The sequence below is a fragment of the Rhodnius prolixus genome, unplaced genomic scaffold (genome assembly GCF_049639745.1).
Source record: "Rhodnius prolixus isolate KJV_2025 unplaced genomic scaffold, Rpr scaffold_6, whole genome shotgun sequence".
NCBI classification, from domain to species: Eukaryota; Metazoa; Arthropoda; class Insecta; order Hemiptera; family Reduviidae; genus Rhodnius; species Rhodnius prolixus.
The window spans coordinates 22,278,829-22,301,276 of NW_027411634.1; the positions used below are offsets into that span (position 1 = coordinate 22,278,829).

Here is a 22,448-nt window from a genome sequence, read left to right on the forward strand (position 1 = left end):
TTTTCATTGTGAATAGCATCTATTAGTTCATTACCTTCATAATCATTCAGTTTACAACCGCAGCTAGAATGATGAGCATTCATGTCACCACAAATCGTGATTGGTGTCTTCCAATTTTTAAAAAGTGTTGTCCACTCATTGGATTTAGTTTTATGTTTTGGGCCACAATATACAGATACAATGGTAAGATCCAGTTTCATTAGTTCTATGGTTATTGCACATGTTGTACGTATTCTGCTGTTATTAAATGTATGTTGCACATTTAAAGTTTTATACCTGTAATGGTTTTTGATAATGATACATGATCCTCCATATCCGTCATTTCTGTCGGCTCTCACAATATCGTATCCAGGTATGCTGAAATTGTCCTTCATCTTTAACCAAGTTTCTGAGACCACAGCTATATCAACTTTATTTAACTTCAAATACAATTCTAAATAATTTTTGTTACAAACGATTGACCGTATATTTATTTGTAAAATCTTAATCATGCAAATGTATTTTTAGGAGAGATTTTGTTACTGTACTAGTAATCTTCTATCTACCCTTCTACAACACTTTTTTTGGTGAGGTACTTTGATCGAATGACGTTGGTCATGATGTTAATAAAGTAATGGATTATCCTGTCCGGTATTATCTGCTCTTTGCAATTCATGCCCTAGCCTCGGCTAGGGGGCATTCCCTGACATTATGGTTTTGAGAGCAATGCTCGCATCTCATTTTGCTTCTACACTGTTCTTCAGAGTGTCTGAAACGTAAGCAATTTTTGCACTGCCTAATGGAAGGAATGTAAGGGTTTACTTTACATTTTGCTCCATATAATGAAACGTACTGTGGAAGGCTTTGACTGTCAAATTTAACGAAACATACCGGCAATTTTTCAGTCAACAATTTGTTATTTACGTAGGTTTTGCGAGTAAGCCGTCTAATGCTAATGGGCATGGACGGAGATATTAGTTCGGCCAGAATTTCATTGTCCTCTAACTCAACATCGACATCCCTGATTACGCCAGTACATTGAACTCTGAAATTGGGAATGTATGCAATTATTTCTCTTTCCTTGAGAATTTCCAGATTTAATAAATCATTGGCAGCCTGTGGTGAACGTGTGGTCACTTTCATTCTATTTTGACCCGTTACTGAAATATCGACTATTTCATCTTTATATGTACTAGATGCCTTAAACAGCCACTTACCCAGAGCCATCCTATGTAACTTACCCAAATTGCCTTTATTTCCTTCCAAATTTACTACGTATGGACCTTTGTCAGAATTGCGATACCGATTTTTCGTGGCCTTATCAATGTAATCTGATTTACTAGGAGGTTGATTTTTATTATTGGTTCTGATTTCATGGACATGAACCTTATTTACGCTACTTGATACTGCATCCCCTCCTCTTTTATTGGCTCGTACCATAGCTTCATTAGGTGCTGTAGTGGATGAATGAGGTGTGACTTCTACTTCCATATTCTTACTTCCATTCTCACATATTCGTCTTGTAGTATTGTTATCGACACTTTCATTAACAATGTCTAACTTATTTGAATTATTAGTAGTAAACGGTGGCCCGGGGCCACCGCTACTCACAGACATTTCCACCCAAAAAAGTTCTAATTTTTTAATAAATTAACTATAATGGCAACTGTAAAACAAGAAAATCAACCTAACTGCTATTTTTAACTGAGAAATTACTAATATCACACAGTGTAATAGCACAAAACTTTTTCCAATATTTAATGTTTGAAAGTTAAACATATGCAAGTTATAATCATTTATACAAGAAAAGAACATTTTTACAATTTATAATAATTTATTAGGAACAAAATAATTTGTTTTTACAAGTTATAATGATTTATACAACAAAGAACATTTTTACTATTTATAAAAAGATGTGTTAAATTTTCAATTTTGAAATCTTCACTCTTCGAAATTGTTTGCAACCACATGAAATTTCAAATGTTGGAACGTAAAGTGACGACGATCTGGGCGTAAGATGGATTTGTAACGACTAAAATCCTTTGAAATGAGGATTTTTAAGTTTGTGGAAAGGGATATCTGCTCTAACCAAAGCCCGACACAGATCTGTACTCAGTGTAGACTTACTTGATGATGGAGATGTAAGGAAGGCTTGATAGGACGTCCTCTCTTTCTTTCTGTTTTTATTCTCTACGTGCGATCCGGTGGCAATATGTTGGGTGACTTGGGAACGTTGAGAGCAAGAAACGCGCTTGTCACAAGCTATGCAGTACAAAATGTCTCCATCACTTCGAAAAAGTTCTGCTGGAAACTCGCGAAGATATTTAGCAACCAGTTGTTTGTTTGAGGCCGATGTTCGTGGCATTTCACCCAAAAAAGAATAGTGTATTCTTTGACCGAACGAAGTGAATTGGACACTTCAACGAACGAGCTGAAAGAACAGACAACTTCAAAGAACTAACAAGTGCCCGTCACTGTTTAGCAGCATTCTGTATAAATTACAATAACCATTGTACCCACTGTGATTCACAGCCCTACAGTCTGTGGTTCACAGTTCCTGTCAACCACCTCCCAATAGGAAAATATGCCCAAAATGAAAAATATGTACATATTTTGATTAAATATGTAGAAATATTTATTTATTTTAATCAAATATGTATAAATATGCGATAACATCCAAATATGTGGAAATATGTGAAATAAAAGTAGACTCAAACGGCTTAAAAAGTGTCAGTATGAATACTTCTAGTTGAAAAACGTCTGTAAATTGCCTAGAAAAAAATATGTAAATACATACGAATCCGTTCCCTAATTATGACTAATCATTAAAGCACAATGTGGACCAGTTGATTTAACATTTGACCAACTTTATTTTAATGATTTCTTTATTAAAAGCTCAAAATAGTCAGTAAATCGCCGAAACGAGTGTTACTAATATATCATTTATTCTTATTCGTGAATTATAGCAGTTTATTTATTTATTCAGTTGAATAGATCCGCCGATAGGAAGAACCCCTTTTAGAAAACTCTTTCCTCTAGTTATTTCCCCTTAGAGGAGAAGGTGGTAATATGGTCCTTTTTTACCTAGCATATTTTGAACACTACTGAATTTAAAATCTACTCTGAAGTAAAATCATAGACATACATAATTTGTCTTTGTAAATTTTTAAGTCCTGAGTGGATCACAGCAAGGAGCTGGAGTTACACTGAAAAAGTCTATCGCGGTGCCATATTGGGTTTTCAGAAAGTGTGGTGGCAATATGGGATACCCATAATAATTATAGTTAATGTTCTCGTTTCTCCATGAATTGTATTATTATTATTTTTTTTTGTTATCATTTATTTAGTTACAATCAAAGCATTTTGCGTTATAAGCAATAATGATAACAATAAATAACATTCACACATACCAGAGTGGAGAAGTTACCCAGCGGTAACACTCCAAAAACATTCTACATTCTACTGACTTTTCATCAGAGAGGAGATCGCGAGGCCACTGTCTTTTAAGACGTCTGAAAGGGTTGTCTGGAAATGTTCTCGAAGGCAGATGTTGTACAAGTGGATTGTGATGTGTTTGAATGTTAAGATGGAATTTTCTGTATCGTGTTTTCTGCCACTTGTGTTGCACGCAAGGAATGTTCAAATCTGTGTGAATGGGGTTTGATTGGTGACGTAGAAAGGAGTGGAATTGTAAAAATAAGCATTAAATACGCTACAAAACTATATTTTACACAATTATCGTACATTAAGAGATAAAAATTAGGGTGTAATCAGTTTACTTCAGATAAATGTCAAGAAATTTTTGAAATAATCTTTTTAGGCCCTTTATAGTACCTACCCTGTGGGAAAAAAAGTATTTATAAGGCACTAGTTTCGTCCTCAGTGCCACTTTTTCACACTAGTTCGGCAGTCGATTAACGAGGTTGTTATAAGGGACAACGCTGTCCCATAATACCACCATACACCGCGTACAATATAACCTCATTTTTTCCCCCAATATACATTCATATTTGAAATCCATAATACTGGCAATTAAAACTCTCTACTTTCTACATTTTTAATGTCTAAGGGAGATTATTCTAACTTTCCTCGGTATTAACCAAAAGCAGAGGAAAATCAACCTTAAGAAAACTTTTTAGCATTGACAAAATCAACACGGTCCTCTCTTGGACAAAGCTGCCACTCGATTGACGCGCTGCCTTCTGCAGCAGACAAAGCCTACCCAAAAGGGTAGTAAGGCACCAAAAACTAACAGATAGCACTACAGGGTTTCACAAAAACAGGGATGTCCCAAATTCCAACCCCGTCCCATATTACCACCTTCTCCTCTATTAAACGAGCTTCACTTTGAGAAAAACCATAACTCAATAACCTGCACCCATAGACACGGGAGTAGCTCGAATTATAAGCACATAGGCCCTTCTCCTTAAACACTGTAAAATAAATTTGTGTCACTGGACTGTACTCTACGTTTGCAGCCAGAGAAAATTTTACATCTAAAAGAAAACTTAATTGGATGTTCCAAATCTATTACAATTAAAAGCAACAGCTGCAAATAGTAACTCCTGCAATGGTTAGTTAATTTGGTCACATAAAAACAGCTGCGTCTCCTACTTTAACCACAAAAGAGCCCTTAATTCTCATTCCTACACCAAAAAATTCGCACAATTTTACTATCCCAACTAATTCCTTCAAAAATGTCATTCGATGCTCTCATATAATTCTCCTACTTTACTTCCATATCGCTAAATGTTCTGCCAGATAGAAAATTACTTCTGCCAAATTCGTCCTTGAAAAGGATTATTATAGATGGTACCCATTTCGACTGTCAGTTATATCAACAATGGCTTTCTGTTCCTCTTTAAAAGGCATAAAGCTACTTTTATCTTCAATTATAATAAAGCTCCTCAAGAAAATCTATATTAATATGTATAATTATAATTGGTATATCATATTTTGTAATTGTTTATTGATAATTTACATTTCATAATAATTTAGATGTTTATTATCTTTTGCTGCACTCAATTAGATTTACTTTACTACCACAGAGGGGTCAGCCAGATTCGAGTATCGAGTTACAACGTATTGAGAATCAGGTCTAGAAATGGTTATTACCAAATTAGACACCAAATCAATCTGCACAATGTGCAATTTAAATAAAATTGAAACCCTGAAGCACTTTCTCTTTGTCTGTCCGCTGTATTCACCAACGAGAAGACACTATCTGGGAAAGTTTCTTCAAAAAGAGTCCCAATTATTAAATATTTTAAAAGTAAACACATATGATCGCCTAAATAAGATCTACCATTATGTTATAGAATAATATAAAGCTGAGATCATTTGTAAGAAACGAATAAAGAAATAGAATTTAGCTACAATGTTTAATTTACATCAATATGATTATTATTATCTTTGGATAATGTAAAGAATAGTTACCCGGAGGTGTGGCCTGATTATTTTTAGGGCATGCGCAGTACAGCACACTTACCGTTGAGTTTTTAAACTACTTCCCGCCAATGTACTGTATATAATTTGTTTGAATTTCTTAGCTCTTATGTTTCGCGCGCATGCGCAGTACACTTACTGCATAGCAACTGCTTACTTTTTAATGTAAGGCTGGAAACATAGTGGCGCGGCGAGCAAAGCGGCGATGATAGCTGCTTCAAATCAAAGAGAGCGACGAGCAGCGAGCAAAGATTCGCATGCACATAGTGACGAGTTTAGACGCGTTTCTCCTTTCGACGAAACAAGATGGAGGAACTATTTTTATATGAAAATTCTTCGTTGAAACTTTGGAATTTGCAGCAGCTTAGTAGTAGGAGCTGCAGTGTACATGACATATGTAAATAAGTCTAGAAATGAACTTGGTGAATTTCATCACTTGTACCAACAACTTCGGGAGCATCCTGGCAAGTTTCATGCGTATTTTCGAATGTCTATATCAACATTTAATTACTTACTAGCCCAGTGTAACCCCATTAATCAAAATCAAATTTTATTGTTTTTGAGTAATACAGCTCATAACATGAGTTAGGCACAATATAGAAAAATTAACTATGTAGGTTATTAACTAAATTACAAATCTGTGTAACCCCATTAATCCTAGCAGTTACTTTAAGATAAGAAAATCAAAATAAATAAAAATAAAATAGAAATATATGCAGATAAAAAGAAATTATTCAATTAAAAAAACACAATAATTTTATTAAATCACTACACCATGATTTGTCGTAAATTAATGTTGTTCATCTGAAAAACTGGAGTAGTACGACGCTACAGAAGAAGGATTGGAGAATTCGTCCTGATCAGAAGTAGTAGGACGTGAAAATGTAATTTAATTTTGCCTAGTATTTAGATGAAAGTTAGCATTAAGGGATTGAGAACCAAATTAAATGTAGCAAAAATTACCTGAATTCTCCATTAACTACTAATTGTTAATTAATTTAAACTATTAATTATTAAAAACTATTGTAGCTTCACAAATACTATGGCCCCACAGAGGTTTCTTTAAACAAACTAAACCAATAAATGTATCAATATCCATAACCTTTGAAAAATAACCTTTACAAATTGAGCGCGATGAAAGCGAAGAAATCAAACATGTCATAACGCTTCGCTCTACTCTCTAGAGATAGCTTTGCTCGCCACTATGAGCGGTCCCATATGTTTACTTGTGTTTGATTTCGCCGCTTTGCTCTTCGCTATCATCGCCGCTTTGCCCGCCGCTCCACTATGTTTCCAGCCTAAGTGAGTTTCCCGCGAGTGCCCTGTTTGTGACTTGAGGTGCCTTTTTTTTGTAACTTTATGAGCATGAGCGTTTTAAATTTGCAGTTTTTTTTTTTTTTAAATTAAAGCATGAATGTAGTGTGAGTGAAGATGGAGTAATGAATGTTTTAAAATTTTGTATGGATGTTGGTTTGGATTTTCTGGAGGGAGTCCGCCAAGCATACCCTCCTCAGGAAAAGGACTCCACAGAATAAGGTAAGTTTCCTTTGTGTTGTTCTTTGTAATTATTGTAACGAATCTTGTGACTCAAATTAAAAAATTGAGGGTGATTAGGTAGGTTAGAAGGGGGTGTGGGGGCGAAGCCCCCCATTAAGAAATAAATAAATCAGGGGGTGTGGGGGCAAAGCCCCCACATAAAGGGGGGTTTAAATAAAATTATCAATCTTAAATAAATAAATCGAAGTGATTCTGATTCGCTGTTACCATATAACCCGCCAGATTTAAATGTAAATATAAAATAAAGAAATAGTTTTATATTTATATTTGAATATGGCGGGTTATATAGTAACAGCGAATCAGAATCACTTCGAATTAGGCCACACCTCCGGGTAACTATTCTTTACATTTACCTTATCTTTTTGATAACACAGAAATGTTTAATTTATATTATTACTCTGTAACAGTGGTTATTTAAAATTATTGTACACTTCAGAACCACGTAATACGTAAATTTACATCAAATACAGAAATTTATCTATCTATCTATCTATGTATCTAGGTTTACTTTACATTATTTCATTAATTTTTACATTATTGATTACAATATTTTGATTTTTTTTAACCCATTGTGAAAATAAGTAAATAAATAAATGATAACATTTACCTAAAAAAAGATTTCAAATAGAAGTTATAGATCTTCATGAATATAAAGCGTTTGACAAAACAAATTGTAATGCATAATTATATTGTAGGTTAAGAATGATAATTCATAATATATTATGACATTTTTTTAAGAGGTTTTGGGTATCTGCTTGTGGACATAGAAACATCTGTTTTTAAAAATTAACACTAGGTTATGCGTTTAAACATGGGGTAGGTTTGGTGTGGTGATTTAGAGATGCATTTTTTTTTTTTTTTTTGTTATTTAAAGTGGTAGTTGCTTAGTTCGAGATCCACGGAATCTACTAGTTTTTATTTCCTAAAAAACAAAAGTTTATAGTAAAGTAGCTGTTTGAGCTTCGGTGTACAATACCTCTAATTTGGTGGATGAATATTGAACCTCTGCAAGAGGCACAATTTACTTTTCAATGGTTGAATGAGTATTATAGTTTGAGTAAGTACAAGTAACACTGTATTCTGAATCATTTTAAATAGAAAAGAAAAACTTTTTTTAATGTTCGCTATTAGGCTACAAAAAGCAAGAGGAACCTATCAGTACTCTGATCAGATTCTGGTTAAGTTCAAATTTGCATATCGTACATGCTATGTAAGGTAAAACAGCAATCCAATGGAGGGCTTCAATATTAACATAGTATAATTGAGATAGTTGAATCTGATAAAGTGAAGTTATTTTAATCACTCACTTGGTTTCAAGAAGGTCCTCCTCTTGCTGAAGTACAGTACAACGAATAAGAATAGAATCGTTCATTTTTTTTTTAATTATTCCTATTTTTTTAACTTCAAACTCTAAAAATTACTTCAATAATTGGTTGTAGGTTGTGGGTGCAACCTTAGGTCAGCCGATAAACCACCTTTAACCTTCCTCTATTTGAAATGGAACCAGCTGTACTCAGCTAACTCCTTATCTACATGGGAGAATCTAATCGTTGGATGCAAATGTATCGTTAATTATAGTTGCAATAATTGGAGTGTAAAAAAGCGAATGGATGCTACCAAACTGAAGGGTTTGTATTTATTTATTTTAGTATTTTTTTAAAAATTAAAACGGGATTAAAATTCCTCCAGTTTTTTGCATAATCTTGCTCCTTTTGCTTCTAAAAATATAAATTAATTTAAACTTAAATCCAATTATTAATCTGTTTATTTCTTAAATAATATTTCATTACAAATATTGCAATCAAACGTACAGCCCATTTTCACTGACCATCAGGGGTGTTTCAGCATTATTTTACTTATTTTCTTAATAGTACCTAGATTTTAATAAAAATAATAAAGGTTCATTAGTTGTGCAGAAATGAAGACCTTCTTTATTTAATATATAACTAACTCTATCCTTATTTGTAACATCTTTTAATTAAATATTACAAAAAATAATAAAGTATAATCATCTAGATCTAGAATAACGTAACAGCCCCGCAAAATATGAAGTTAAACGATTTTATAACTTTAATAAAATTATATTATTGATTATACGTACTGTAAATTAAGTAATGAGACTGATTATTTAAAAGTTGTTTATTCAAAAAGAATTACAATTCTATATTGTCACCTTCAAAATAACTTCCTTCTGAAGCCCACACAGCGCTGGAGACGTTTCTTCCACTCCGCATAGCAGTGCTCGAACTCCGATACTGGAATAGCCTTCAGCTGGTCGATTATAGCCGTTTGAATGTTTTCGACTGTCCCAAAATGAGTTCCCTTGAGGTGATTTTTGATCTTTGGGAAGAGAATAAGGAGGCTGAGGAGCCACAGGAATGTTTTTACTGGCCAAAAACTCGGTTTATTGAAATTGCTGTGTGACAAGGAACAAATGCATGCTAATTTGTTTTTTCGATATCCACAAAATCGTCTACAAAGAGTTTCTACCTCAAGGTCAAACGGTCAATCAACACTTTTACCGAGAGGTTCTTGAAAAACTTCTAAAAAGGGTCATTCGTGTGAGACTAAACATCAAGAACAAGTGGGTGTTGCAACACGATAATGCTCCTTGTCACACAGCAATTTCAATAAACCAGAGTTTTTGGCCAGTAAAAACATTCCTGTGGCTCCTCAGCCTCCTTATTCGCCTGACTTGAGTCCTTGTGATCTTTTTTCTCTTCCCGAAGATGAAAAATCACCTCAAGGGAACTCATTTTAGGACAGTCGAAAACATTCAAACGGCTGTAACCGGACCAGCTGAAGGCTATTCCAGTATTGGAGTTCGAGCACTGCTATGAGGAGTGGAAGAAACGTCTCCAGCGCTGTGTGGCTTCAGAAGGAAGTTATTTTGAAGGTGACAATATAGAATTGTAATTCTTTTTGAATAACAAAATTTTAAAAAATCAGATTACTTAATTTACAGACCTCGTATTATATTCCTTCTTTTTAGACGTCTTTCTCATATAACAGTTCTGCATTAGTTATGGTAATGCTCCCTAACGAATGCAATCTGATCTTGTTATAGACAGCAAAATTGATGCAGGGCCCTCGTTAAAGATACAGACAAAATTTATGAATAATGGCCTTATAAATTTTTTTAAGCATCTCTAATCTGTCTTTCATTATTAATTTAAAAATTCATAAAAGTGTTATTGGATAAATAGGCATTATTGCGATTAGTATTTAAATATTGGTACAGTGGGTGGAAAAGAACTATTTTGAATTTTGAACATTTCTTGATCACAAATGGTGGCCATTATTTTATTAATTAAGTTCATCCCTTTGCTCTAACCGAGCTTTAACTTTTTTTACTGCAAAGTTGTACTTACTAAACAAAGTAAATCCACATCCCAACATATTTTTTTTTTTATTAGCATGAGCTAATATTTGTAAAATCCTCTTGTTTTGCATCTTGCCTACGTTACCAAGATATCTGAAATGTACAAATACATCATGCTGAACCCAGTTTGTATTTGTAAAAATTAATTCGGAAACTTATCCATGTTGCTTCCATCACCAAAGTTGCGCTCCATAACAGAAGATCTTTCGAGAGACAATAAAAGAGATTTTAATTTTTATATTGAAACTGAATTCTTTCGAGAATTCCATAATACTTTTTTCTTTTTTTTCACTTTATTTGTGTATTTACAACTGCAACAATTGTTGCATCAAGTAAACATGATCTTACTGGTTCAGTTCACTTGTTATGACATGATTAGAGCAATCACCCACTGGTGAAACTCTTTCGCAATGATTTAGTCACAACAGATCTCTAGGCCATTTTCGCTTCAAGCGACGAGGAGGATTGTCGGGAAGGTGAGGAGAGGAGAGTTGTTGGACAAGAGGATTAGGATGGAGAGCTAGGAGGCTGTGAAAGTTGCGGTAGCGAGACTTTATTAGGTTAGTGACAAAAGGGATGTGTAGGTCAGTGTGTATGGTAAGGTTAGAAATGTAATAAGGAGCATTCAGGATTTTCCTTAGGATTTTGGATTGTAATGTCTGTAGGCGTTTGGAGTTAGAGGGTTTGGTTGAGCCCCACACTTCTGCTCCGTATGTCCATATGGGTCTTAACAGGGTCTTGTAAATAGTCAGTTTGTGATTCACGTCGAGTTTGGATCTGCGGTCAAGTAGTCTACTAAGTAGCTTGTAGCGTCTGTTCACGTCTTGTCGTTTCAGTCGAGTATGTGGGTTCCAGGTGAGTCTCTTGTCAATGTACAGTTCTAAGTATCGTACTGCGTCAGCTGGAGGAATCGTTACACCGTTCAGTTGAACTGGTGGACTCGCAGATTTTCTTATAGTAATCGTAATGTTTACTGACTTTTGTTCATTAATTTTAATTTTCCATTTTCGGAACCAGGTTTCGAGAAGCTTAAATTGCTAAAAGTCATTTTAGATATTACAAATTTATTGCTATTAACACAGTTTAAATTCGAGGTCAACAAAACTCCCATATTCTTTACATTTTCTATTAACTACTTTGAATACTACTTATTTTTAATGTATTTATTTGTACAGATTGATTCCATGTCGATGTTTTGGACAATAAGCCTGAAAATTTTTATATTGTCAGCTAAAACTACAAAATTGCGAGTAACTTTAATTTTATGCCAGCTAAATTTATGCAATCAACCGATTCCTCATACAGATGGTTCAGATATGTGTGGCTATTAAATAACGAGACTGATGCAGCTACAGAAGAACTATGCATCAGCCAAATCCTAACGGCCGACAGCTGTTCATGCAGCCTTCTCTTTCGATTGCAGCGTCTCACGTGTTTGTAGAGAAATCTGTCTGACCGAAACCGTCGTTTGTGTAAGAGGTGTTAGTTTCGTTTTGCCGAAAACATGTTACTACACATGTAGTAGAGCAACGAATTGTCGTGAAATTTCACATGAAACTGGGTAAAACCGCTACTGAAACTTATCTTTTATTAAAAGAAGTTTATGGCGATGAATGTTAATCACGTGCGCGAGTTTTTGAGTGGTTCAAGCGTTTCCAAGATGGCCGTAGAAGACGTCGGAGATGATGACCGCCCGGGTCGCCCTTCCACGTCCAAAACGGATGAAAATATCGATTATAATTACTACCGTGAGGTGCTTGCTCAACTCCGTGTAAGAGTAAGGAAAAAACGGACCCGATTTGTGGAAGAACAAGTCATGGGTTCTCCATCAAGACAACGCGCCGGCTTACACTGCATTGTCTGTCACAAGACGTTTCTAGCCAAGTACAACATCCCAGTTTTAGGCCATCGCCTGAGCCCCATATGGCTTTTATCTGTTCCCCAAAGTCAAATCTGCATTAAAAGGAACACGATTTTAGTCCGTTGTAGCTGTAAAAGGAAAAGCGGCACGCGTCATGCTGGAGCTGACAGAAAAAGACTTCCAGCACGGTTTCGAACAATGGTAAATTCGCATGGAGCGTTGTAGGGATAGGGGAGAGGTGTATATTGAAGGTGATAATAACTAAATATGTATAAATTTAAAATAAAATGTTTTACAGCAATAGTCTCGTTATTTAATAGCCACACCTCGTATACCTAAGTTATCTAATTGGTAGAATAGCGTCCATTTGTCTAACGAGTCAAACGCTGGACGGAGTATAGCGTAATTTCAGTTCTGTTATATTGAGAAAAGATTTGATCTATTAATACCTCTAATACCCCTTACTTGAATCCCGCATGAAATACATGTAATAAATCCTACGAATTTTCCAAACAATTAATCCATTTTGCAGTATTCAGCTATCGCATTAATAAATGACAATCTCAATCTCTAGATTTCCACTAAATACCCTTAAATCCAATATAAAGTTGGAAGTTAGTGGATCTCAGATACAAAGTTTATTCTATTTATGTTTATATGTAAGGAACGGATTTTTATGTATTTAAAAATGCCAAATATTTAACTAAAATATGCATTTATTTTCGTCAATTATGTGGAAAATATGTGATTTTCTTAAAATATTTTCTGGAATATTTAAGTAAAATGGACATTTTTTTTTTTATGAAAATGGATTTTTTGGGGGGGGGGGGCAAGTTATAATTATTTATACAAGAAAAGAATATTTTTACTATTTATAAAAAGATGTGTTAAATTTTCAATTTTGAAAACTTCACTCTTCGAAATTGTTTGCAACCACATGAAATTTCAAATGTTGGAACGTAAAGTGACGACGATCTGGGCGTAAGATGGACTTGTAACGACTAAAAGATCGTTCAACATCTACAGATGTTATAGGTGCCTTGCTGAAAGAAGTTATCTCGTTGGTTGTAAAGGGTACACGATGTTCTGAGGTGACTTCTGTTCCACTGATAATATCAGAAATCTGACAGATGGTCTCCCACCCTTTGTTCTTGCTCAGTACTTCTACCAGTTTTGATCTGATCAGATCTCCCTTACTCCCAGGTATTCCTTCCACCTTTTCGATGACTTTTTTAACGTTGGACACGCTTTCTGTCAGTCGACCATTTTGGGACTCAAGTTGGGTAATGGCTTGTGCAAGAAATACGCAATTGTCAGAAATGAATGCAAGGTTGTTCCTTAAATTAGGTTTCTCGAATAAAGACTTGGCTGTATTTATCGCTACTGCTTCGTCTTCGAGATGTGAAAGGACATTCTTGATTTTATTGTAGTTTTCATAGTAATACTGAGCTGCTAGGGAACGGATTAGCTATGTGGTTAGCATACTGGACTCCCACGCGGAGGTCCCGGGTTCGAATCCAGCAGCTGACCCTTAGATTTTCTCTCCCTAGGAGCTTCTTACAGCTCACTGTCCGGTGATGGACAGTGTTGTCTGTAACGAGAGAACACTGTCCGGAGGCCGGCAGTGCACTGGAAAAAGCTCCGGGCGCTAATAACCTCAGCTGTTGATGCGCCAAAAAAAAAAAAAAAAAAAAATACTGAGCTGCTTCCAGCCAAGTACCCCATCTTGTCAATATTGGTTCTGGCGGAAGGCACAAGTCTGGATAGAGATCTTTTAGCATTTTAATGCGACTTGGTGCTTTTAAAAACACTTTTTTAACCACTGTGATTCACAGTCTGTGGTTCACAGTTCCTGTCAACCACCTCCCAATTATGAAAATATGCCCAAAATGAAAAATATGAAAAAAATATGTACATATTTTGATTAAATATGTAGAAATATTTATTTATTTTAATCAAATATGTATAAATATGCGATAACATCCAAATATGTGAAATAAAAGTAGACTCAAACGGCTTTAAAAGTGTCAGTATGAATACTTCTAGTTGAAAAACGTCTGTAAATTGCCTAGAAAAAAATATGTAAATACATACGAATCCGTTCCCTATTTATATGTAAGTATAAATTTATTTTTTAAAATACTGTCCAAAAGTTTGTTGCAGTGATTGATTGTCTCTTGTGAATTTTTTTCACTAACAATTATGGTATTAATGGGAAAGTCCAAAAACTTTATCACTTGAAATGTACTTGATAGCGATTACATCATCAATCTTCAAGAAATAAAATATTACAGGTCATTAGCAAAATAATACAGTTACTGTTCTAAAATCATTTCGCAAGTAACGCCTATAATACGAACCAGGAACAACACCTCGGCTAAAGAGAACAGCCTTAATTCTATTTTTATCCTGCCTTATCGATTGCTTAAAAATAAATAAGAAAGTCGAATCATTTTTTCATTAATTTTTTTGGTTTTTACTCAATTTTTATTGTTTCATTTAATTTAATTTTCATTATAAATGAAAAATGACAATTTTTCTTTTATGGAGAGCAGTAAACGTGTGTTAACTTTATACTGTTTAAAAATATTCTTCAGCAGCAAAGTAATACCAACTGGCCAATTCCTATTTTCGCCAATAGATTAAAGAATAAAATAAAACTCTTGAAATTCCCCATTTACAAAATATAAATTCAACAGTACGAAAAAATGAATGCCAATTTCAGCCTTTATTATTATTTATTGTTCCCATCTTTCGACCTAGGGTGCGTTCCACTAAGCGCTCACAACGATCAAAATATACCTCCAGCCGTTCCAAATGTCGACCGTGGTCATAGTGGTCGTGGCGAATACGTCACTAATGACGTCATTATTTTCGCTCACGCGAACCCCACAACGCCCCATCTTAAGAGCTGGGTCGAAGTGGGCGTTCAGAAATTTGGTGCAATTTTTTAAAAGCAAAGATGGCGACCGAAAAAATTATCTCATGTAAATGAAAGTATTATTTCATGTAAATAATAGAATGTGTTTCTCGAAAGTCTACTAAAAATAAATAAATAAATAATTACTTATCCCTTTACACACTAAATCACTGAATAACACAAAATCATTTACCTGAAATAACTTTTAAATTCTTCATCTGAATAAAGATCAATTACACTGATAGCTAATAATACGTGGCCTAAGTTTTCGCTTTTCACTATAGCGATTTTGTAAAATTGCATTCCACTGTTCATCGGAACTAGATGAAGAACTTTCTAAAGCATTATTACGTTGCATTAATAAATATCCAATGTTGCCATAAAAGACATTTTAATCTTATTTAAACGTAAATTTTATAAATACTCCACGAAAATGTAATATAAAAAATTGAATTATATATATTTTTTCTGCAACCATGTAGGGAAGTTCTCATTACTCAATTAAAATCAGCTGTGTAATGCCCAACTTCCCACACTAGTGGGGGGAAATTCCCATTAGTGACACTTTCCGCACAAGTGAGTGGAAAAACTTTATTGTGCTTCCTTGATATAAGAAGTTTTGTTATTAACATAAATATTTTCTGTAAAACTCTAATAAGCTTATTTAAATTTATTTTATTTAAATAATTAAAAAACGAATATTAAAAAATAAAATAAAAATTGAAAGGAATATAGAAATAAAAATAATACTTTAATAAATAATTAGATATTTTTAATTATAACAGTTAAAAAGGTTATAGTGTTACCTTATAGAAATTTAAAATGGATTCTAGTGATTCCTGTTTAGAAAACACTCCTCCATCAATAAAAGAAACAGCAGAAAATGTAATAAGTAATGTAAATACGTAAGTAATGTAAATAATTGTAATATAACAATAAATGTTTATAATAAATAAATTACTTTTTGTAGACTGTAAAAATGAAATTTTTAATTTTATTAGTTAATAAATGGTTGCAGAAAAAATATAATATTTAACTCGAGTGTCAAGTATTTTCTACACTTGTTAAATAAATAACTATTTTTAATATAAGTCAACTTTACCAATAATTATAAAGTTTATTATAACTGCATATAAACGGGGTTAAAATTAAAAAAACAACCTCTTCAAGCTTCTGACTTATTTTCGAGGTCGCCATTTGTAATGTTTACATGAACGGTTAAAACGCCCCACAGTCCATTCCACTTGGGTTTTCAATAGTAACGCTCGTAAGCAAGTGAAACGGGTAAAACCGCGGTCGTGAGCGTGATCGTTGTGAACGGTTAGTGGAACGCACCCCTAAGGAATAGGTAATCTTTAGGAGTGTGGAATGTTTTACACTGTGATTAAAATAATTGTATTAAAATGAATTCATTAAAATAATGAATCAGTTACCAGAAATAATGAACAGAAAAATACTTATATATTCTCAATTTAATATTTTAAATAACAATTATGAATTTCCTACAGATATTTTATAAGAAAATAATTCTGTATATGTAAATGATAAAATGTATTAATACACTATATATATAAACTAATCACTTTGAATTTAACTATGATACCCTAGTTCTAAATATATTTTTGTATAAATTTCGCAATAAATAGAACACTTTAATAAGTTACTCAGGCAGCATAATTTAGAGTAGAGTATGGATGTAGTTTTCTCCAAGAACTTTGAGTACTATGTGCTTAAAGGTTCTGAAAGCGCTAGAATGACAAAAGAGCCACTAGATTGAGACAGCGGTACCGAATCGGTATTGATTTATTAAATTAATTTCAAATAGATAGCATTTCAGCCTTTATAACTCCGCCTTAGAACTTAGCCTGGATTTCTAGCGATACAAATGTAAATACAGGATAGAATAATCCTGTATTCTGTACAAATATCGAATTTGGAACTATTGCTTTCGGTCTTTTATATGAAATTAGGTTAAGCAGGTTCAAATAATTTATTAAAGAAAAGAGATACTGGAATGCATCTTGCTAATTAATTATTTTTTTCTGTCAGAGTTTCTGAAAGTGCTTACTATTTAGAAGGCATAAAGCAAATGTGGTCTTATTATGTTCTATATTTAGTATAGAAGTACAGCATAAAAAATTGGTCCAAGTAAAACAAGGTTGTATACGTAAATATAACAGGGTGACCAGAGTTATATGCTCCACCCACTTTTTTTTTAAACGGCGGGAAATTTCGAAAAAATAAAAAACACGTATTTAATCATTTTTAGTCTAGTTTATTTTCAGTGATAGACCCATTTTTTTAAACCCCTGTATCTCGAGATGCAGCATCCAACTTTGTCTTTTAAAATGGAACGTTATATTTTTTGTTGCATATTTTTATAGTATTTGAGCTCCTGAAATAAAACAAAAAAAAATTTTGAAATCGGTTAGGTTTTTCAAAAGTTATGTTAATTTAAAATATGAAAAACAAATTTCAGTTTACTGTCAAAATTACGTTATTTTTTTTAAATAATCTGTTCAAACTGGGCACAATCAACGGATAGGCAAGCCAAAACTCGGGACTCCCACGCTCGGTTTGTAGCAGCACTTATGGTGGCGAAGTCAAGATCTAGGCAGGCTAGAGTTATTCGACGTTTCAGATCATCTGCTGAAGCCACGGGATTAAGGTTACTGTACACTTTATTTTTTTAGGTATCCCCACAAAAAATAGTCCATTGGGGTTAAGTCCAGAGATCGAGGTGGCCATTGGCTGGGACAATGAGTCCCTAAGCACTTTTCATGGAAATTTCTGTCCAGGCAACCTCGAACAACTCTCGCATTATGTGCCGGGCAACCATCTTGTTAAAAATACATATCTAGCCGACGTTGTAGATGAACATCTTCAAGCAGAACTGGCAAAATGTCTCTTAAAAAAAAGTTAGATACTTCGCACACCAGTTAAGTTCTCTCTGTAGAAGTATGGGCCGATTAGTTGATTTCCTAAAACTCCACACCAAACGTTTGTAGAAAATAAACAACCTGAACGTCGAATAACTCTAGCCTGCCTAGATCTTGACTTCGCCACCATAAGTGCTGCTACAAGCCAAGCGTGGGAGTCCAGAGTTTCGGCTTGCCTTAGAACAGATTCTTAAAAAAAAAAATAACGTCATTTTGACAGTAAACTGAAATTTGTTTTTCATATTTTAAATTACCATAACTTTTGAAAAACCTAACCCATTTCAAAATTTTTTTTGTGTTTTTTTTAGGAGCTCAAATACTATAAAAATATGCAATAAAAAATATAACGTTCCATTTGAAAAACAAAAGTTGGGAGCTGTATCTCGAGATACAGGGGTTTAAAAAAATGGGTCAATCACTGAAAATAAACTAGACTAAAAATGATTAAATATTTGTTTTTTATTTTTTCGAAATTTCCCGCCGTTTAAACAAAAAAAGTGGGTGGAGCATATAACTCTGGTCACCCTGTATTTACTCGTACATATCTACTTAAATCAAACATTATTTCAAAGAATAGAAAAGGGCACCTGCATTAACATGGTGCGAACTGTAGGGGTTATTAAAGGTCAGTCAACATGCACGATGCACGTATAGATGAAAAGAATGTATACCACGGAATGGTTGATTAAAAGGTAAAATACCAGCAATCCTAGACCCTATTTAATTAAGTAATTGCTGAGAATTTGTTCTTGCTGTACAGGTACCAGCATTACCATTGTTTTTAAATTCACTTAAAAGCAGGCTGACCAAATGCAAAATGAGTATTGCTAATTTTTGAAAGTGATACTGGAATTTGTATTTATTTAATTTTTCTCAGATACCCCTAACTTATCGTACAAGAAAATGAACAGAAAATACTGTTCTTTTTTAAATTGTGTCGCAACAGAACAGCCAATGACACAAAATGGTTGCTAACCAATGCGAGAAATCGACCCGCGGTTCTCACTTCTTGCAGCTGTATTACAAATTTGGTTTTCAGACTACACTTTTTGGTTTTTGACCCAAAATCAGGTGTTAACTCTTAGTACTTGGCTCAGTTATGGTGTGATAGCAACCAGCTTCATTTAATAACCTTCAACATCAATTAGACCACAGCCAGCTGTATTCATTACAGCTAGAATGCTCGAATTGTGCTTAATTGTAGAGGTAAACGTAGAGGTACAATAACTAGTGCTGCACGAGACCGAGACGAGGCGAGACTTTATGCAGTCTCGATCTCGGTCTCGGTCTCGGTCGCTCAAGTCTCGGTCTCGGTCTCGGTCTCGTCGAGATATCTCGGTCTCGGTTTTTTGAATTTTTGTTTAAGTATTAAAAGAGGTTTGCTATTAATAATCTTTTCAAAAAATGTTATTATTTTCTAATAATTATTTTAATTTATATATTGGTAATGAAAATGTGTGTAAAAGAAGACAACTACTTACACTTCAATGCATCATATGTTACTATTACTGTAATATATCTTTATATAATTTCAAAAAGATGTTAAAAACGCGCCAAATGAAAGACCCAAATAACATATCTGCCTCCTATAACAAGTCGATTCGTGAAATAAAAAATACACCTCCCAACAAACTTCCCGCTCCATTAGTTATGGCTGTTGGTGAAGATAAAGAATCTGATGATTCACCTTTTGACGACGACGACGACTGCATCAATATTTTTGCACCATTTGCTCAAAAATCAGCAAATATCACCGAAGCATGGAAGACAGAAATAATTAATTACACCAAATTAGACCAAGCACCAGTAGACGTTGACATTTTAGAATGGTGGAAAACACTTGAGAATTCCTTCAAAAATTTGTCTAGAATGGCAAAAGATTTTTTTAGTATCTGTGCAACTTCAGTGCCATCGGAAAGATGATAATGACCAATAGAAGATCTTCTCTAACTTCTGACTCAGTAAAAGCTCTTTTATGTATCAATGCTTGGGCAAAGTGTATCTTAAAAACGAAAATTTGTGGCAATATTTTTTCGGTGATAGTCTTTTTTTTTCAAATTCACTAATTCCAAAATTCTAAAATATAATTCAAATAATATCTAAGTTCAAAGTATTAGATTATTAATAGTGAAATTTATGAAATTGAATGAATGAATGATATGAATAGTGAAATTTAGTGAATTTATGTAAAAATTATGTAATTCGAAGGGGGACGCCACGGTAGCCGAGCGGTGCGAGACCTGCGAAGCTAATATGTATTGCGGTACTGGGTTTGATTCCCGGTCTTAGGCCTTGGATTTTATTTAATGGTTAATATGAGCAATTTACAGTAAAGTATGTTTGCTAGTCGCCTCCGTCCGCGACACCTAATTGGTAGTTGGACGTAAAGCCCGGCCTGAAAAAATAGACGATTACTTTACTTTGCTTACTTTACTTATGTAATTCGAAGTCAAATAGATGTAGTAATATTGAACATATAGTATAATAAAATCGTATCTTTTAATAATTAATTCAATACCCGTAATGATTATTTATTAATGAAGAACACAATTTTATAAGTTTGTAGCTAAAAATTAATATTTGAAAAACCGAGACGAGACCGAGATTTTTCGACGAGATATATATCATGTCTCGATCTCGGTCTCGGTCTCGGTTGCTCAAGTCTCGTCTCGGTACCGAGACCGAGATTTGTCTCGTTTCTCGTGCAGCACTAACAATAACTGTACATATTTTCGCAGAGACAGCAATTTGAAATATGAAGGAAATGAAAAACTCTCAAACATAATCTCCTTATATCTCCTTTGAAAATACAACTAGAAAGCTGGAATAACGCACAATTATATAGGTGTAGGTGTCCTTATTTTCTGAAAGGTTTGAGTGTAACCTTTATCTGCGGTAAATTTTATTTTCGAACAAATGATGATTCTCTCGTTTAAGTTGATCAAAATGCATTTACAACTTTTAGTGCCAGATTCCTTAACCTGTTGAGCTATTTTGGCGTGCAATGTATGTACATCTTTGATAATTTTCTCCTTTACTGAAAATAACGTACATCGCACGTCTACTAAATTTTCTGAGATACTGTACAACTTGCTAACTTTATGTAGTTCCTTACTCTCCTACTCATCACACATATTCTTCCGATACCTGGCTTGACCTTTTCATTATAGATTCCCAAGATAAACTTCTGTCCTCGTCGCAGCACCCTGTATCTTTCCTATCCGCTCACGATCTCATTCATATAACTTATAACCTACATACCCCACCTTTTGTTCCTAGGACCTTTTCCTTTCGCCATCTTGATTCCCTCTGTTTTGAACCATTAAAAACTGACCTTGAAACCCTTCCTTTCGAAACTTTATTTTATACCGACTCTATTGATACCAAGGTTGAAATCCTAACACATCACCTCCCATGCTCCCATTAAAACCTGTCATGTTCGACGTCCTCGTGCACCCTGGCTTACACCGGAGCTCAAGGACATGATGGGGAGAAGAGAGGCAGCCAGGAGGAGGTTTAGACGCACGCGTTCTCCTCATGACTACTCTCTGTACAAGCTCCTGCGTAACCTTACTCTGACCTCTGTCCGCCGAGCCAAATCCCTTCATATTCACCTATCTCTCTCCAATGCTCCTGATTCCAAATCGAAATGGGCTATCCTTCGTAAGCTCTCCCTCTGTAAATCCAATCGCTCCTGCCCCATTTCAATATCTCCTGATGACCTGAATGTCCACTTCACTTCCTTCTTAACCAATGCCTCTTCTAATGTTCCTGCTCTCATTTTACCCTCCTTTGATCCTAACAATTTCTTTTTCCATCATATTACTCCTGAAGATCTCCTAACCTCAGTTCTGAAATCCCGTACAAATGACTATGGCCCTGACAACATTCCTGTTAAATTAATTAAAGCTTGCCTCCCAGCGATATTGCCAGTCCTTTACCATATTTATAATTTCTCCCTTCAGAATTCTATTTTCCCATCCTGCTGGAAAACAGCCCTAGTCCGTCCTCTAAATAAAATCTCAAATCCCACCTCTCCTATTGATTTTCGTCCCATCTCTATTTTATCAAATTTCTTCAAACTCTTTGAACGTTTAGTGCAATCCCAGCTTTCTAATTACCTCGAACAAAACAATCTCCTTAATCCACTCCAATCTGGCTTTCGTCCTTCTTATTCCACTCAATCTGCACTCTTGAAAATTACCCATGACTTGCAGACGGCTATTGACGACCAAAAACTTACCATCCTTATACTCCTAGACTTCTCCAAAGCCTTTGATACCGTTGACCATCATATCCTGCTATCTAAACTACAATCCCTCTCTTTTTCCAATAGCACCCTCCGTTGGTTCCAATCCTTCCTGT

The 22,448-nt window shown here is 34.4% G+C and overlaps 2 protein-coding genes across 8 annotated transcripts in view; both read left to right on the forward strand.

Annotated features, from left to right (window-relative positions):
* The window catches only part of LOC141461079 (cholecystokinin receptor type A-like), a 428,938-nt gene that overhangs the window by 21,864 nt on the left and 384,626 nt on the right, over positions 1-22,448 (forward strand). The gene's annotated exons all lie outside the window — the stretch shown is intronic.
* LOC141460958 (uncharacterized) overlaps positions 7,764-22,448 on the forward strand; it is a 39,914-nt gene continuing 25,229 nt past the window's right edge. For 3 of the 7 annotated variants that reach the window (XR_012462447.1, XM_074141479.1, XM_074141481.1), the window contains exons 1-2: positions 7,765-8,038; positions 8,421-8,609. Coding sequence is in view for 5 of the 7 variants with exons in the window: in XM_074141479.1 (XP_073997580.1) it covers positions 7,972-8,038; positions 8,421-8,609 (256 nt within the window). In the remaining 2 variants the exon portion in view is untranslated. Of the gene's footprint in view, positions 8,039-8,420; positions 8,610-14,377; positions 14,667-22,448 lie in introns of those variants that run through there. The other 4 variants (XR_012462446.1, XM_074141480.1, XM_074141482.1 and 1 more) reach the window with 4 other exon arrangements.